This window comes from Lupinus angustifolius, chromosome LG03, assembly GCF_001865875.1.
Source record: "Lupinus angustifolius cultivar Tanjil chromosome LG03, LupAngTanjil_v1.0, whole genome shotgun sequence".
Taxonomy (NCBI): Eukaryota; Viridiplantae; Streptophyta; class Magnoliopsida; order Fabales; family Fabaceae; genus Lupinus; species Lupinus angustifolius.
In genome coordinates, this window is record NC_032011.1 from 25065599 (window position 1) to 25084538 (window position 18940).

General features: G+C 32.7%; 3 protein-coding genes and 1 non-coding gene across 6 annotated transcripts; 3 read left to right on the plus strand and 1 right to left on the minus strand.

Moving 5' to 3' along the window:
* LOC109344013 (protein S-acyltransferase 21-like) lies at positions 3132 to 8025 on the plus strand. Of its 3 annotated transcripts, none has more exons than XM_019582583.1 (11): positions 3132 to 3181; positions 3212 to 3264; positions 3666 to 3779; positions 3872 to 3992; positions 4420 to 4607; positions 5034 to 5102; positions 5521 to 5592; positions 5689 to 5817; positions 5957 to 6037; positions 6102 to 6308; positions 6722 to 8025. In XM_019582583.1, exons 2-11 carry the CDS (start codon positions 3217 to 3219, stop codon positions 7628 to 7630), a joined length of 1938 nt encoding a protein of 645 aa, XP_019438128.1. In that variant the 5' UTR covers positions 3132 to 3181; positions 3212 to 3216; the 3' UTR covers positions 7631 to 8025. The 3 variants fall into 3 exon arrangements, 2 of the variants coding, with proteins under 2 accessions (XP_019438128.1, XP_019438127.1); XR_002107282.1 differs by having other exon boundaries at positions 3141 to 3264; positions 6722 to 7694; positions 7730 to 8025; XM_019582582.1 differs by having other exon boundaries at positions 3141 to 3264.
* LOC109344014 (MLO-like protein 9) lies at positions 8698 to 13451 on the plus strand. The gene is made up of 15 exons (XM_019582584.1): positions 8698 to 9062; positions 9154 to 9211; positions 9295 to 9545; positions 9806 to 9922; positions 10064 to 10121; positions 10207 to 10295; positions 10735 to 10809; positions 10892 to 10980; positions 11213 to 11262; positions 11351 to 11391; positions 11485 to 11658; positions 12113 to 12148; positions 12232 to 12299; positions 12721 to 12781; positions 12891 to 13451. Exons 1-15 carry the CDS (start codon positions 8910 to 8912, stop codon positions 13191 to 13193), a joined length of 1623 nt encoding a protein of 540 aa, XP_019438129.1. The 5' UTR covers positions 8698 to 8909; the 3' UTR covers positions 13194 to 13451.
* LOC109344015 (RING-H2 finger protein ATL80-like) lies at positions 15291 to 16056 on the plus strand. The gene has a single exon (XM_019582586.1). It carries the CDS (start codon positions 15372 to 15374, stop codon positions 15933 to 15935), a length of 564 nt encoding a protein of 187 aa, XP_019438131.1. The 5' UTR covers positions 15291 to 15371; the 3' UTR covers positions 15936 to 16056.
* Positions 18802 to 18873, minus strand: TRNAW-CCA. The gene has a single exon. It is a non-coding gene; the product is annotated as a tRNA-Trp (tRNA).

Genomic DNA, 18940 nt, shown 5'->3' on the forward strand with positions numbered 1-18940 from the left:
CTTGAGGCACAAGTTAATGATGTATTTTTCTCTGGAAAATCATGTAATGTAAATTGAAGGGGAATGCAAAATATAAGAGTATATTAGAATATATAAAATTTAAAAAGAAATTAACCAATATATTATATAGAATATATAAGACTTAACTCTACCTATTTCATAACTAACTAATATATTTTATACATGTTTTAATTACGGAAATTAATTTTACATTGATCACTTATTATATAAAAATAGTAAGTAAGTTGAACTAATTAATAATCTAATATAATATTTTCCCAAAATATATTTCAATAGTATATGACATAAGTTGTAAGGTATATTTAAGACATTTTAAATTTGTAGATACAGAATAAAATATTAGTTGTGTTGTTTAAATTATAAGGAAATGCCAAAAAGCATAGAAAAAGTTGTGCCGAATGCTTTTTAGGAAATTACGTTATAGTTCATTGCTGTGAGTATTTGAAGAAATTGAATTCTCTTTTCAGTTGAAAAAATTAATTATATTTAAATATATATTTCAAGACTTTTGTTAACTTCCTCAACAATTGAGTATAAGGAATAAAAAAACCTATAAATTTGTATTAATAAAACTTGTCCATTGCATTTTATTATGTTAAATGCATTCTTGTTCATTTTGATATAAAAATGCTATTGTTTTCTAATACAAGTAAGTTATAAAAAAAATTGAACTAAAATTATACTTTTTTTTGTTACTACCAAGTACCACGAATATCACTCCACCATATGGTTAATGAACTAATCCTTTTGAGGAGTGTGATTGTCTTTATAAACAAATGTCGTTCAAAAGAATTGAATCATTAACATTTTGTTTATTCTTAATATCTAATCGAGTCTTATATCACTAAATCAATCATCTACCGAACAAAATCCACAATTTTTTTATAAAAAAAGTAATAGCAAAAGCCTTGAAATGATACTAGTGCGGTTGGTAAGTCAAGTCGCTATGCCTTTTATTCTTTCTTAGGCATTGTTTGAGTCACTTTCATCCCAAAATGTGAATGGATCTAATACAAAAATTATAACTAGGAAGATTCCAAATCATTACTATGTTTTTATTATAAGTGAGACGGCACAACAATTCATTATTTTTTTTGTAATAATTGATATAATAAAAGCTTCACCTTGCTTCCCTAACACTTTATTATAAGGAAAAATATATATATTTAGTTGCTTGTGAGGAAAGCTTTAGGCTAATGATGTGTGAAAATTATTTTTTTGTTATTAAATCTTGGTATATTACTAAAAATGTAATATCTATGTATTGTCGGTATAAAGATCTATACCAATGTTGTGAAGCTCGAGCCGGATGTCAAATCGGTAGAGGTCTCGTATTAAGTTTAACCAATTTAAATGGTTAAATTGTTTGGTCTGACCGGACGATTTCATACATAATTAATAATTTTTATCTATAAATATATCGTTATATATAAATGTAAACATTTATATAGTTAATAATTATATTGAATAATATCATCATTATCTTTGGATGGTAGTAAACAAAATATTAAATCAGTGTTCCATTTTTTTAAGTCAATGGTCTGGTTAACTTTCTGGATTAATTTGGTTTAACCGGATTTAACAAAGTCGGACTGAAATTTTCCTGGTTCAAAGCGGTCCAATTCTTACTCGGTTAAGACTACAATACGGAACCGTTTTCAAGTCTGGTCAGTAAGCAGACTATTCGAACTATTCGGTCCGATCTGGTTCTCACAACACTGATCTATACACAATTATTATATCATTCACCATTAATTTATATTATTTTCTTTCAAAAAAAATTATAATTATTAAATATAAATAATGAATATCAGTATATACATTTTTTTTCTATTACCAAATCCATTGTGTGTGCCACTAGATATGTGGCAATTAACTTATGTGAAAGAGTACAATAGGCAATAAATTGAACATTTATATTCATTGATTAATTATTAGATGAGCCTTGTTATAACTTCATAAGTAATTATGAGCTAGTGTCATGCAATGGTTATTTGTTTTAAATATTTTTTCTGAAAAAATCATTTTTATGTAATGATGTGCATATATCATTTACTATTGATTTGTTAACCACTATTGACACCCAAATAAACGTAATACAAATCAACGATAGATCGTATATTGATAATGTAAAAATTTATACTGTCAATACATAGATTTTAAACTCATATTTTTTTTAAGTTTGTCATCATTTTGTCACACATTTGACATTTATTTATTGAAATGCAATTATGACGATGTAATAAATTAAAATATTTACTGTTTTGTTAGTAATGAATTTAAAGACACTAAAACTATCATCAATGTTATTTAAAGCATTGATTTTGAAAATGACATCTTATCATCTATGTAATAATTCATAATATTTTTTAGGAAACAAATTTATGTTGATATTATTGTATATCAATTAATGGATAAGAAATAAACCATTTGCAAATAATACACCCATTTTAAAATAATTATAATTTTCCATTAAAGATTTCTTTGACACGTGCAGGAATTAAGTTTGAAGAGATCTTTCTAATTTTAAATAAATAAATATGGAAACAAGAGAAAGTTTATATATATATATATATATATATAAAAGGAGGAGATATAAATCATTTTAAAAACCACTTAACACTAGAAAAAAAGTGGGGATCCTCCTACTCCAGACTTACTATTCATCCTAACTATCAATTTTATGTACATATAATGACTTAGATTAATTGAAACTATTAGATTTTTCTAAAATTTGTGGTTAAAATGAAAAGTATACTGGTTTTCCCTAAAATTGTTGGCTAAAATGAAAAGTATATTTAAAAAACTTATTTAAGGAATAAGTGAATCAATCCTAAAAAAGAAATACTAATTAGAAAATCATTAAGAACATAGAATGAATCAAATAATTTAGGTATATAAATTAGGATATGTGAAAATAAGTAAATATATACTAATACAACCATAGTAATTATCATTAACTTGTGAATCAAATAAATAATCAAAGACTAAGACCAAATCCTTTAAATGTTATGAAAAAAAAGTACAAAAATAGAAAAAGATAGTAGGAGTTGTTTTGAATAAATAATAAATATGAACTAATAAAAGAACAATAGTTATTATAGCACTATAGTAAGTTGAAATTGAGTTGAAGAAGAAGAAGAAAGGGTTTGAAGAGAGAGAGAGAGAAAGAAGAGAGAGAGAGAAGATCAATCAATGATGGCTAGGCGTCATGGTTGGGAACTTCCTTTTCACACTTTTCAGGTTCATTCCTTCTTCATTTCTCATTATCTAACCGTTTCTTCATTCTCACCATTTTTTTTTTCCATTTCTCGTTTACCTTTTTTATTTTTCTCTCGCTCATTATTTTCCGTTATTATGCTTTTTGCCGTTTTAATTTTCACTCATTTTCATCATTTTTTTGCTGATTCTTTCAACTCCAACACGAACCGTACTAGTTATGAATTTAGTGTTAGAATTATTGTAATATTCTCATTTGAGTTTAGTGTAGTGTAGTGTAGTGTAGTGTAGTGTAGTGTAGATCCACTTGCATTCAATTTTAATTAAGCGCATTTGAATGAAGCTAGAAAGAATTTAAGCCTTATTGTTAGTTTGTAACTGCATTGAAAAGTTGTGTTCGCTTACACATTTTTTTGTTTCAACAGGTTGTAGCAATAACAGTGTTTTTCTTGTTATCAATTGCTTATTATGCCTTCTTTGCTCCTTTTCTTGGAAAGGATATATATGAATATGTCGCTTTCGGTGTTTATTCCATTCTGGTAAGCAATATTCTGATATAGAATTTTGATTCTATAATTTAGGGTTTGGTATTCCTTATGACTTATTATACTACCTAAATTATGAATTTCAGGCTCTCTCTGTATTCCTTCTTTATATTCGATGCACTGCCATCAATCCTGCTGATCTCGGAGTATTTGGTGACTGCGAGAATACTTCTAAGAATAGGTCAAAACTTGATGAAGAGCTCGCAGGTTCGGTTTTGAATGCTACTAGCATCTGTAGATATGATTTTCACACTTTATGTTTACTCACCATGTCGGGCTCGAGTCATATGTCATCTTAACTGTTAACGGTTCCCTGGAATTTTGTTTTAGTCTTTGTTATATCACCGTGCTAAGTTACTATGAAAGTAAAATAAAAATTGCACTGAAATTAATTCCACTGTAGTGACAGTGTTGACTAGGCAAGTCCTGGCTGTACACAAACCGCAAAACAGTTTGTAATTCTATATTGGCTCGTGTTTACAAACTTGACTGATTTGACAAGGTTACTTGCTTTATATGTTTAAAATATAATGGCAACAATTGGTGATCTCCTGTTTCTCTAATAGGCAATAGCACATTTTTAGTATGATTTGGTAGTTTATTATGCTCTCAGGATTATCATTTTCTATTGCAGAACCCAAGATAGGATTAAAGGGTGAAGGAATGTCTGAACGTCACAATTCAAATTGGTGCTCCAAACTTGGATGTTTCTTCTGTAGTTTCCTTGTTAGAGAAGATTGCCGGAGTAATGAAGACATTATTTCACAGCAACAATCTGGAGAGTCGGAAGATATTTTGTTCTGTACATTGTGCAATGCTGAGGTAGGCACTATTACTAAAAAAAGCTTATTTTTTCTCCACATCTCCTTAAATAAACAGAAAAGTAAAAAAAGTAAGTTAAATAAAGTAAGAAGAATACATAATGAGATTGCAGAATGCAATTTGGTTTGGTTCTATGCTTATGAATACAATTTTTGCTTTCCAAAGCTGCCTCAAATGTACATGAGATCCCTGTAAGAAAGAAGGAACAAATAACCCCACTTTTTTTTATAAAGAACTAAATAAATAGTCCCATTCATCTAGTAAGTATTGTTTCCTTTTGGGATGCTTCGTTGTATACCTTTTTTGTCATACTTCCTGATGGTCTATACATAAAAATATCTACTTGAAGAGTTTTCTTTCATTTATCTGCCTCACCAAAACATTGTAAACCCATGTTGTCTTTACATCCTTATTTATATTTTGCAGGTGAATAAGTTCAGTAAGCATTGCAGAAGTTGTGACAAATGTGTTGATGGATTTGATCACCATTGTCGGGTAAGTTTCGTTTCAACCTGATCCCAAGTCAGTTACTGTGTCATTTACATACTCATCTTTGTCGTGTCCGAGTTTCAGGTCAAATGGTCTGTTATGCTAAATTACTAATATGAAATTGTCAATAAAAAAAAATCAGACCATCATTTTAAAAGCTCACTTTTTCACTTATTAGCATCCGTTATCGTAAGTTTACTTTTTTCTTCAAACTTACTGTTTTTAAATATTGACTTTCTTGTAACTCATGCAAGTTGCAAATTTCTCATTGGATTATTATCGATGAAATTATCCAGAAGTAGACTTGTTAGTTATTAGGGACTTGAGATGCTGTGCACACTTGATGTCTTAACTTGCTTATTTGTTGTATTTAACTTAGATTATTAGAACAGTCATTATTATACTTTTTCATCATTTTCTTCAGTGGTTGAACAATTGTGTTGGAAGGAAGAATTATATCTCGTTCGTGTGCCTTATGGCAGTGAGCCTAGTTTGGGTAAGTCGCAGACAGATGCTTATCTTAATCTAGTTCCTCTCACAAACCTTTCATATTATAATTAATTGTCTTACTTTGTGTTTGTCCATGTCACAGCTTATACTTGAATGTGGAGTTGGCATTGCTGTGCTTGTCAGATGCTTTGCTGATAAGAGGGGTACAAAAAATCAGATAGTTGAAAAGCTTGGAGCTGGTTTCCCTAGGGTCCTATTTGCTATCATAGTGGTGCACTGACTTTCTTTTTCATTTACAACTTTGTTCTCCATTTTTATATTGGATTAACTGAATTCAATTTACGCTAACTGATGTTAAAAGGTTAAAAGTATATATTGCTAGGTCTTATGCGATTTTAAACCTTTAACAGGCCATATGCACAGGAGTCTCTTTCGTGGCAGCCATACCTTTGGGAGAGTTATTCTTTTTCCACATGATCCTGATTCGGAAGGTATATTCATTACCTTTTTTCTGCTACTGACATGTATATTCTTAGCTGACATTTCCTTGTACAGGGTATCACAACATATGAGTATGTCGTTGCTATGAGAACCCTAAGTGAACCACCCGGGCCTTCAGTTGATGGGGGTGAACAGCACAGTCTACCATCATCTCCTACTAGTTCAGCTGTCACTGCAATAAGTGGAAGAAGCTCTGTTGGAATGAGTTTGCAACACAAAGGTGCTTGGTGTACACCTCCAAGAATCTTTATGGATCACCAGGTACTCCAATCTCTGTACAATAGCCTGAATCATATGGCTCTATTAATTTCATTGATGGATAAATCTATCACTATATTTGACTATTATATATAGACAGTTATGTGAGAGGTAGAAAGGAGAATTAAGGCAGAGTGGAACAAACTAATTCTCAAAACACAGAATGCTATCATTCTTTATAACAAATAGGCAAATAGCCCTTGTTCATTGGAACAGTATGTGGTTTATTTTTTGTTAGGTACAAGGCTAGAGTGTACGGTTAAGACAGTACACAGGAGTAGTGCATTGTTTAAATGCATTGCATGCCCACTAAGAAATTGCCACAAGAGACATCATGTGCATTGCAAGTTTAGTTTCTGCAATGAATTTAGTTCTTTAGCTGAATGTTGATTAACCGTCTTGTGTTTGATATGCAGGATGAAATTATACCGCATTTGGAGCCAGGACGTCTACCATCCACTGTTGATCCCGATGCAATACAGCCACCTGACAAAGGGAAAAAATTGAACCACCGCCCTGTCCGAATAAGTGCATGGAAACTTGCAAAATTGGACTCTAATGAGGCAGCTAAGGCAGCTGCCAAAGCTAGGGCGTCATCATCTGTGCTTCGCCCTATTGGTTCTCGATCTCATCCCTATGATGCTGATCATTTATCCAGTAGCAATGTGAGTGGAAGAAGCAGCCCGATTAGCAATCAAGGGTTTCAAAGCAAATATGATACGGCAGGGACCTCAAGGTTGTCTCCTTCCAAGAGTTCATATCCTGCTAGTCAAGCAAGCAAGGAAGATATAGATTCATGTCAGCACAGTATGAGTAACTTTAGCAGTCCTCAAGTCTCCAACTTAACTCCTTCACCAATGCAGAGGCCAGGTTTGAACATAGACCATTTCAACCCCATGTATCAACAACCTTTGGGAACTCACTCTCCATCTTCTGCTAAAGAGAGTGAAGGGACTGTAAATCCAGTTCAAGAAAATGGCTCACGTGTACCGATGAGAACTAACACCTTGGCTGTCTCAGAGAATAGAACATCTTCGTCAGTGTTTTGGGATCAAGCCGCTGGGCGCTTTGTCTCTTCCTCATCCAGAGGTCAGGGCAGTTCTCAGATTTCTGGAACAGAGTTATTGTACACTGGTCGTTCTATATTTTTCGGCAGTCCTGTTGTGAGTGAACAGCTAACTACAGGAACAAGAAATACTAGCACAGTAACCGGTATTCCTGACCGAGATTCTGCATCAAGGGATTTTCAGCAAGGTAGATCACATAGAGGTGGCCAGCTTCCCGTGTTTGTTCCCGGTTATTCCCAGCAAAACAAGTTCTCCTAGACGAATTCCAATCCTACCTGAACAGGATATGACCTTGGTTGAGAGAGAAAGATACAAAACCTTTTCACGACCTACAATGTAGTATGGTCCAATGATTACTTTTCAAAAAAACTTGAATCTTTCTCCCTCCAACAGGATCATATATTGTTAACGATAGAATTCAGATATCTCATGTGCTGCCTTAAATCCTTGAGCATTGATTTTAACGGCAAATTTTTATTTTAAATTCCTAAACATATTATGTTGCAGTTTTAAATGTCTTGTCTTTCACTGTGTGGTTTAACGCAATAGGCCATTCCATCTGTATATGCTAATGGATCATGAACTTTAACTGTACAAATTTATTGACCTTATCACTGCTTTTGAGGTTTGAATGTGAACATGAAATATTTAGTAACGTCCCTTATGGTACTTGGGCATTGTAAACGAATAAATAAATATACCATTTCATAAGGTATATTTGGAAATGATATAGAAAGTAAAATCGAGTTTTTAGTAATTCAATTATTATACTTAATTATCAATCATAGGGGGTGAACACCCAATTGTTCCAAGAAGAATTGATAATTCCAAATTTGTACTCTCGGATTTGGTATAAAAAAAGGGTTTTCGGATACATGGTATTTTTTTTTGGGTCTTACCAAGGCTAACCTTTTACCCTTTTAGGTAAGTAATTGTGTGTGGATGTTCTTCCTAACAAGTGTCTATCCTAGGAATCGAATCTTAATTTTTTGGTCATCCTGAGATCTAGTGGGACCTTACTTTGCTAGACTAACATCTTGTTGATTTCGGGTACATGATATGATCTAACTTGATGTAGGACCGATTTCAAAATTTGATTTCAAAATTTCAATTTATGAAAGGACCAAAGTAAGAGTTTGTCCATAATAATATTAACATTATTATGGTGACAGATTATTATTGTTGGGTGAGCAAGAGTATATTTTAGAACATGAGCATATATAGAGATGGAAAAGTTGGTGCCCCCTAAATATAATTGTGTGAAATAGAAAATTGAAAATTTTTGTGTAGTGTAGAGCTATTTTTGGAAACTTAATATATCCATTCATTTGGGGTGGTTAGAATTAATGCAACATAGGAAGACACAAGTTCTCATTTCATGCATGCATGAACACCAATGCATGATAACAAGGACAAGAATATGCAATTCATGAATTTGAGTCCATGGATTTTCAATACTAAACAATCTCCGTGATCATAATAACAATCATCGTCATCGTCATCATCACATTTTATTAATTATATCGAATAATTGAAGATGGGTGGAGGTGGAGATGCAGGTGCAGGTTCTCATGGTCATGGTGATAACAGAACTCTAGAGCAAACTCCTACATGGTCTGTTGCTGCTGTTTGTGCAATTATTGTTATCATTTCTATATCATTGGAGAAACTTATACATAAATTCGCATCGGTATGTATCTATTACTATGATGTTACATTTTTATTTTTCGATTTAATCGATTCGAAGTGTTACATGAATCTAAATTTTTATAATGTTTCAGATGTTTGAACAAAAAAAGAAGCTTGCTTTGTTAGAAGCTCTTGAAAAGATTAAAGCTGGTATGCATTAATTAATCTGATCATGTTTTTCTCTCTTTCTTCTTCTTCTTCTTATAAGAATGTTTGTTTGTTTGTTTTTGCAGAGCTTATGGTTTTGGGATTTATTTCATTGCTCTTAACATTTAGCCAATCCTACATTTCTAAAGTGTGTGTTCCTCATCATTATGCAAATCAAATGTTGCCATGTTCTCGTCCGGAAGAGTCGTATGGAGCAGCACATGGACCTCCTAAAGAGGAGGAGGGTGGCGAGGATGAAGGCGAACATCGTCGAAGACTTTTATCGTATGAACGTAGATTTCTTGCTGGTGGTGGTGGAATGGTCAATTGTAAACCGGTAATAACTAATAAGTAACCTCTTTCTACAAACCAATGTTCACTTTTCTAATCAATATTTCCCCTTTTGTTATTTTCAATTTGCACAATTCCATATTAATTACTCCATATAGCAGCATTTTCATAGCTCCATTTCCATTTCTGATTAGGTTTCGGATTGCCGCATATACCAGAGTAGTCACAAGCTTAAAATTGTTAAGATTAAGCCATGTCTTTGTAGGAAACTCATGGAATTGAATATTTTTCTGTTGTTTATGTTAGGGATATGAGCCTCTTATATCTGTGAATGGGTTGCATCAGTTACACATTTTCATATTCTTCTTGGCTGTCTTTCATGTGATATATAGTGCCATAACGATGACGCTCGGAAGAGCGAAGGTATGTATAGATTCAAGCTTAGATATTTAACTTTTCTTTCATTCTCTAATTGATGGTTGAAGAAGAAATTATGATACTTTTTGCTCTTCCAGCGATTTTTTTTTGCATTTATAGTTTAAGAACCTTTGTTCCTTGCGCCAGATTCGTGCATGGAAGGAATGGGAACAAGATCATCTCATTGAAGAAGACGCCTTGAATGGTACGTCAATGTCTCGTGAATATTATATATGTCATCAAGTTTTGACATCTCCGATCCTTAACTTCGGCCTGTAATGATTGTTCAGATCCTAGAAGATTCAGGCTTACTCATGAGATTTCATTTGTGAGGGATCACAACAGTTTCTGGACCAAAACACCAATTTCCTTCTATTTTGTAAGGAATCACTGACACCGAAATCTCAAACTTTTGTTTTGATGAAGAAACTTATTCTCTTGTGAGTAATTCTTTGAGAGACATATTTAAGCTGTACGCTTTTATATGTAGTTTAGTAAAGAAAATTCTAGGTATATTTAAAGGATTCGCGCACCCCGATTTTCGGCCGCGCGACTAAAGGTAAATATTTAGGTTGGTTCCTGATATAACTAAAACACACTCCTAACATTTTCTGCCTAACATTGTGGCAAGTTTACATTTATGAAACTATATTATGCAAATTTATCACCACCTTATATTGGAACAAGTGAAAGAACAGGGAATATACATTTCTGAGATAGATGGAGACAAAGTGCAACATGTTCACCACAAACTTGTTAGTCTTTTCATGTTTTTGCTTCAATCCATGGTCAATAACATGTCAGTGATCAATTTTCAGGTATGTTTCTTTCGACAATTTATCAGATCCGTTCGTAGGGCAGACTACTTGACCATGCGACATGGATTTGTGTCTGTTAGTAGTTTTTCCAATGCAATATTGTGCTTGTACTGTTTTACTTTTTTCATAAATTGACATCCTATTTTCATTTTTATAGGTCCATTTAGCACCTGGAAGTAAGTTTGATTTTCAAAAGTACATCAAAAGGTCATTAGAAGACGACTTTAAGGTAGTCGTCGGAATCAGGTAATTTTGCTGTCTAATGTGTTATAAGTAGTTTAGCTTCAGATGTTTCTTTCATGTTTGGCAAAATAGATTATAGCTCACATTAGCTTTTTTTGCCTTAAAAAAGCACTGGTTTTCTTAATCTAGAGAGTTGAAACTTCTGATTATTTTGAAATCTTTGTGATTATTCATGAATGTGATCCGAACAAGCTTAGAAGTTTTTTCTAATGTGTGTATTCATGATTTTTTGCAGTCCACTACTTTGGGCATCAGTGGTGTTATTCTTACTTGTGAATGTGCATGGTTTGTCCTTCATCTAATCATTACCATTTTGGTTTCATAAATTAGCACTCAAATTCAACTAGAATGTAATAGGTAACTTCCTTTTCAGAATGGCACGCTGCATTCGTGTTGTCTTTTCTTCCATTATCGGTAAGCATACATATCTTCGATGTTCACTGCCAATTTATACTTTTCTTCCACTTTGAAGGAAAAATAAAGGACTAATGGTTTTATGAATTGAAGGTGGTTCTGGCTGTTGGAACAAAACTTCAAGCAATTATAACTCGAATGGCACTTGACATAAAAGAAAGGCATGCTGTAGTACAGGGTATCCCTCTTGTGCAAGTTTCGGACAAGTACTTCTGGTTTCAATGGCCTCAGTTAGTTCTTTATCTCATTCATTTTGTCCTCTTTCAGGTATTCAATATTTTTCCTTTTTGTAACACCAGGATAACTAGTTCTTCATCTTAATTATAACAATTTTAGTAGGTTTGCGTTTAACTCATTTACGTGGAAAATACAACCAATATGACCGCAATCGCAAACTTGTAATCATGATGCGGTTGCATAAACTGAAAAATCGCGATATGGTAGCCGCTAGGGATATAAATGAGTAGAGCTGAAACAAGTACGTAAACTCAAACTTGACTTGTGACAAAAGAAAAGGTAACTCTAGAAAGCTTGATTGAGCATTTAACGAGTCAAACTCGAATATTTCAAGAATAGCTTGGCTCATTTACACCCCTAGCAGTCACAATTGCAGATGCAGTTACCAATGATAACTTAGAATCATCTTGACAAATATGTTAATATGAGATTATGAAAATTTGAAGAGTTTATTGCAACTTGATGCTTTGTTTTACGTGTCCAGAACGCATTTGAGCTGACATTTTTCTGCTGGACATGGGTAATGAACTGTTCCTAGTGTCTTCTTTCGACAACTGTGTAGTTTTGCTTCTCGATCCTAAGAATCTTTCCTCTATGATGCAGTATGAGTTTGGCTTGGGTTCTTGCTTTTACGAGGATAAATTTTTCATGTTCTTCAGAGTTGCTATTGGGTAAGTCATGGAATAGTTATGTTGAACTTAACAGTTACACAAGTAGAGATGTTCACACATGACATTAATCACTGTTTGTTCCATGAGTTTAATGCATGGAACCGAGGGCGACGTAAAAGATTTTTATACTATCAACACACTTGATAATGCACGAACTATTTTCTCGTGTTGGTATTTTAGAGTTTATAAAAACAAGCACATAGATACATTTCTGCAGCATCTTGAACTTGAGTTGCCAATGTTAAACACATGGTATGATCATTACAATGTTTAAATGTAGTATGTTAGAATAGCTGAGATTCTGTAAGAGTAGTTAATCGATTAACTGGTTAGTTGTTTCAGTTTGTTTAGGTAAACTTTGTGTGCGATTATCGATTAATCAACAGAACTATATAAAATACTAAACTGATATATTTCGCAGGATCGGAACACAGATCGTGTGCAGCTATGTCACACTTCCACTCTACGCGCTTGTTACTCAGGTACACCGATCCATTTTGTTTTGATTAGCAAGTTTTACAAGTACTAGACCACATGATATATGATATACATGTAAAACTGATAGAGAAAAATTGTTATGGCCAATTTCAGATGGGTTCAACAATGAAGAAGTCAATATTTGATGACCAAACATCGAAGGCGCTGAAAATGTGGCATAAGAATGCTCTGAAGAAGGCAAATTCGAAGGGGCGTGGTACAGAAGTTCGAACATTAGGTGGGAGTCCAGGACATTCACCACCGCATTCACCACACGCAAATGGAAATGCTGGCACTAACATAGTAGTAGCAGCAGAAACACAAATGACTCAACAGAACGCTGCCGCTATAGCCACCAACGCCGATCATAATCAAAACCAGCAGTATGAAAACATTGACCTTCTAAGTGGGCCTTGAGTGACATATACTTGACAAAGTTGAGGTTGTGATTGCTGCAACATTTTTTGTTTGATTGCATTGCTGAAATTGAGGTTGATGTAAATAACAACCACTTAATGATGCATCATGAAATTGGTTCAACAGATATCTTAGCACAGTTTAAAATTGGTTGTATTGTACTTGAAGAACATGATCAAGGGCACAGTACATTTTTGCATGGACTGCTGTCACATAAATACATATTCATATATGCTGATTTATCATATTGTATACAATTTTATGTCTCCATTAACATGACCATAGAAATTATGGCGTAATTTCGGACTCCCTTTTTAGTAAAGTTTACGTCATAATTTCTATGGTCATATTAATTTAAGGGTAATATTATCCGATCCATGAATTTTCAAAAGGTAGGATCTTCCTTTGTTTGGATGAGAAGATAAAATTTAAGGATAGAAACTTTGGAGAAAGTAACATATGAAAAGTTTTCTATTTAACTTCTATTAATTTAATTTGTATGGGTCTAAGAAAAGTAGTAACTAGCAAAGCTACTATAATCTGTTGTTTATGGTTCATATGGTAGCAACTAGTTGCTTTTTTTAGAATCACATAGTTGGTAGATTATGTGAAGTCACTATTGATGACTTGTAAAAAAAAATCTTTTGATGATTTGTAAAGTTCAACTTTCCTTTTGATGATTTGTGAATATCTTTTGATGATTTGTGAAGTTAAATTTTCCTTTTGCTGGATTCTATCTTAAAATTTCTTTGAGATTCCTTATCCGTAGATTAGAGTCTTTTTACATTGTGCCTTGGAAGGAAAGAATGAAAAAACGAATGTTTTAAAGTCAACGAGTGTATTTTATAACTCACAAGTTTTTCACTTTCTTGCTTCTCCTTCAAAACTCAACTTGTAAACGGATGTATAGGGAGAACAATTGGAGCTATAATTTTTGTGAACATCTGCTTTGGTGCTACTTTTGTTAGAGTCAATTAAATATCAAGCTTTTGGGTCCCTTATTGATAATCAATCCCCACTAAAAAAGGAAAAGGAAAATATTTGGTACCATTTGCAACTTCTTATCTAGAATCTAGTCATGAGAAATTACATTGCATGAGGAACAACCATATATATGCATGTTACTAAGAGATTGTAGTTAAAGTCTTCCAAGAAATTAAAATGGGTGATGTGGTTAAAAACCATACCTTTTCATCTCAAATTCATTGTGTATAAAAATGTGATAGAGATTTTTTTATTGTAAATAATTATTGATTTGATTACTATATATTATGGATGTTGAGATATACTTTCATCAAAATGACAGAATTTTGGTATACTTGTTCAATCTTCAAGACATTTCTTTGAATGAATTTATAATTTTAAATTTCCTTCAAGTCAATTAGTATATCAAATATATACTTATCTTACCCTATTCTAATATTAGACCATGTGAAAATATAGGAGATTATACATCTTTGACATCCCATTTTAAAGGTAATATTTATATAGATAGTTCATTTATTTGATGATTAAAATATAAATGATATAGTAATAAGGTATAAATCTTACATACGATTAGTGTATATGTTTTCTTTTTAATTTCTATTATGTATAATGTATATATTTAGGAAGAAGTAAATTATGAATTGTTTAATGAGTAGAATGTTAATATAGTAAATACTTAAATATAGAAATTGAGAAAGGGCATAAAAAGTGAGAGCACACTTATTGTGTCCCACTATGAGTGATAAAATATGGATCATTACTCCCTCATTGATTGAAATATATATATTTAAATTAAAATTTAATCTTAAGTATTTTTTCAATCAATTACGAAATCATGACAAGTGGAGTGAGTCATGCTAAAGAGACAGCAGATGTGGAGTCGAGGGTTCAGTGAGTAGTAGATTTACTGTCCCAAACCCTATTCCAAACTCCGTCTCAGACCAAATCATATTATGCCATGTCAGTTAAAAAAAATTAATTATTCCTAACTTTATCAATTTTGCTTCATTATAATTAGTGAGAGACGTGGTTAAAGACATGGTTGGAACAACATATCGTCATCCTTTACTTATATAATGCTCCTCTAAGAAGACAACAGAAGTAATGAAGTAAATCTAATAATAATACACTCTCTCTCTTCTTTTCTCTTTCAACAAACAAAACCAAAACAACACAACATACCTTTCTCACATGACTCGTCTTTTTAGATTTTTAACCGACAACCACCCTTCTCCTCCATCCTCCGTCGTCGACTCCGATTACGTCGTCATTCTCGCCGCCCTCCTCTGTGCTCTCATCTGCGTCCTCGGCCTCCTCGCCGTCGCTCGCTGCACCTGTCTCCGTATCTCCTCCACCGCCTCCACTCCCCAACCTCCTCCTCTCCCTTCATCCAACAAAGGCGTCAACAAGAAGGTCCTCCGCTCCCTTCCCAAACTCACCGCCACCGCCGAATATGCTGTCAAATTATCCGATTGCGCTATCTGCCTGACTGAATTCGCTGCCGGCGAGGAGATTCGAGTGCTTCCTCACTGCGGCCATGGATTCCACGTCACCTGCATCGACACGTGGCTCAAATCGAATTCTTCTTGTCCGTCGTGCCGTCAGGTTCTGACGGTTTCACGGTGCCAGAAGTGCGGCGGTTTCCCTGCATCCACCAGCTCTAGCTCCAATTCCGCCGCCGCATCGGAAACGGATCCTGAGGCGAGATCGAAGGTTATGGAAAGAGAGAACGATGGTAATAGGTTCCTTCCTTAGTTGAAAAAACCTTCAATTAGTTTCCGAATCGTTTTAAATTTATTTACTAATATTGTCTATATAAAATATTGAATATCAGGTGTGTTTAGTTTTATTTTTATAAATTTGAAATGTAATTAGTGAATTGAAATCAGCATAGAGGATTAGGATTGTAGTTTACAATTGTAATCTCAAGTGATTATGTGTTTCTTTCTCTCAACTTTAATTTTACATTCTATTTTATTGTGATCATACTTTGATCGATAAACACACTATGTTTCTGTTCACTTAGTTTTGTTTGAGAGTCAAATCAATGGTGGATGATTTGTTGATAACATAAAAAACACTTATACTCTTCATGTATACATATTAAAAAACACTTATATTGGCACATTGACCTAATCCATTTTAGTCCATCGTATTTTTTGACCTTACTAATTTAGTCTTTCAAACAGAAAAGATTTAAAATAAATCCCAAAATTTTTAAATGTCGATTAAATTAGTACTTTTTAGATGAACTGTAAAAGACGAAGGATCCTCTATCCCAAAAAAGTCTGTCTCCCTGTCTCTACCCAGTTATATTTCTCAAAATAATATAAAATATTAATTTATGTTTTTTATAAAACAAATTCCAATAAAATAACTCATTTTGATTGGTTTGGTACACCATTGGAGACATTAATATATACAGGTGATCCTCGTCCAAACCGTAGCAAGTGAGACATGCAATTGTAAATTTCAAACACAACATTCTTTAAGTGCTTGTACTATTTGAGTTTGAGTGTTCCTCTAACCACATATACACACTTTTAATTTCACTTTTAAATGCATTTGAAATTTGTAACCCTATGAACATGATATATTTCCTGATGAGTGCACTAAATTTACAACCAAGTCGATATATATAATAGGTTACCCACGATAAAGTTTGCCATATGAGCCACACATTAGTGATTAGCTTTTAGAAGTGTGAAGTCTTTATATTTGAGGGATTAATTTTTCTTCTTCCAATTATATTACAAGTTTATAAATGATTTTAGAACTTTATATGTACATGCTTTATAGTCTTCAATCAGAGTTTCTCTTAAAGTTGCCTCACAATAAAAACATTTTTTTAGTGTGGTATCTGAACATTTCACAGTGTCAACTAATTCTAATTTTGAGTTGAACAATATTAAATGGTGGCACTACAAAATATTTATTATAGATGCTTTCATAAACTGCAATATTCCATCAACTATGATCCAGTTAAACTAGTATATTTGGAGCCATCTTTGTTAGCAAATACAAAAAAGTTGATTGTAGTGCCATGTATGAGAAATGGGTAAATGTACTTTAATTCTTAAAGGAATCAAATTATTTGTCCTAATCAAAATCAAAACACAATGATGGTAACCAGAAGTTGATAACCCACTTGAGATCAATAATTAAAGAATAGTGAGTGTTCTTGAGATTGATTCCAACCCAAGGTTTCTTTCTTGTCTTTACCAAACTAATAACTATATTCCAATCCCACTATTGATAACTATACATATTGTTGCTTTTCAAGTTTTCATTTCATAATTCATTATTATTCACTAATCAAACACCATTTACATGTTCCTTCTCTTCAGAGTCGTTGAATATATAAATAGTGTATAAAATAAGAATCTCACTTCATAGGCATCAAGGTAAGTGCTTTGTCACTTTAAAACAAAAAGAAATAATAATATCACGATTAAAATATACCAATGGTGATTTCATTTTTTAAGCTCATTTTATGCAATGATGAATACCCATTTTTGTTAGGGAAAAACAATTCCCCAAGGTTAGGAATGGAGTATGAAACTTCTTTGTGGAGAAATGACATAGGGTTTCCACATCCATGCATTGAGACTTTTGCTTTTCTTTTTTCTTTAAATATGCCCACAATAATTTCATAATATAAAGTCATGAGAAGCTTCTTTAATGCTCTCAATAGTGTTGTGCTACATAGTACAAATGGGTTTTTATGAAAATGACTAGCACCTAATTAATGTGTACTTTTTAAGCCATCATGTGCAGATAAAAAAAGACTCCACTAATATAATGTCATAGGTATTAATGGTACATGTAATTAATAATAAATTGACATTCGGATACTTTTCTACTTCACCAAACTCACACTATTAACTTTTTAACTCTGTTAACTTTTCATTTTTTTTCATTTCTTCCTACAATATCAAAACTTTTCCTCAATGCTCAGTGTTCTAAAAAATTTAACCTTACATTATAGATTTTAATTTCATTTCATATTTTAGGCTTCTAGTATCTTTTCCCATCAATTTTAAGGAACAATTGATATATTGTGGTTTCATGATCTATAATTTATTATCAACATTCATCTTCTCTTTGTAATCCTAAAAGGGTAAAGTAATCTATATAAAGAAGTGATATATAAAATTTGATGTATTAACATGTTATTTCCAAAATCGAGAGGCATGAACTTATGTGAGGAAGTTGGAGGATTGAGAAGGAAGAGAGATAACATGAGAGAGTTTAAAGTTACAATATTGTGGGTGAAATGAAAAAGGATTGAAAAGGAAGAGAAATAAAATTCACGAGAGAGATGGAAAATGTAGTATTGTGTGAAAGTGTAAAAGGTGAATAAATGTATTAACTTTTTTAATATTGAGTTGAAAAAATATCCACACGTAAGTTTAAAATTGGCTACTTATATCATTAGTACATAAGAGTGTATGTAAGTATATATTGATTATGTTAGAAAAAGCACTTGTTATTCTTCGGGACGGAGTGGAAGAAGGGGGGAGATTCTCGAACGAGGAAAAGGATTCAATGACTTCGAAAGAATTATGTTAATATAGGTAATTGGTATGATGTAGTTTTGTGTGCAAATATAATAAAAAAGTGAACCTGACGTGAATCGAACACGCAACCTTCTGATCTGGAGTCAGACGCGCTACCATTGCGCCACAGATCCAATTCATGTTCATCCACTCTTCTCATATATACTTATTAATAGTTTCATAGTTTTGAGTTATTCATCT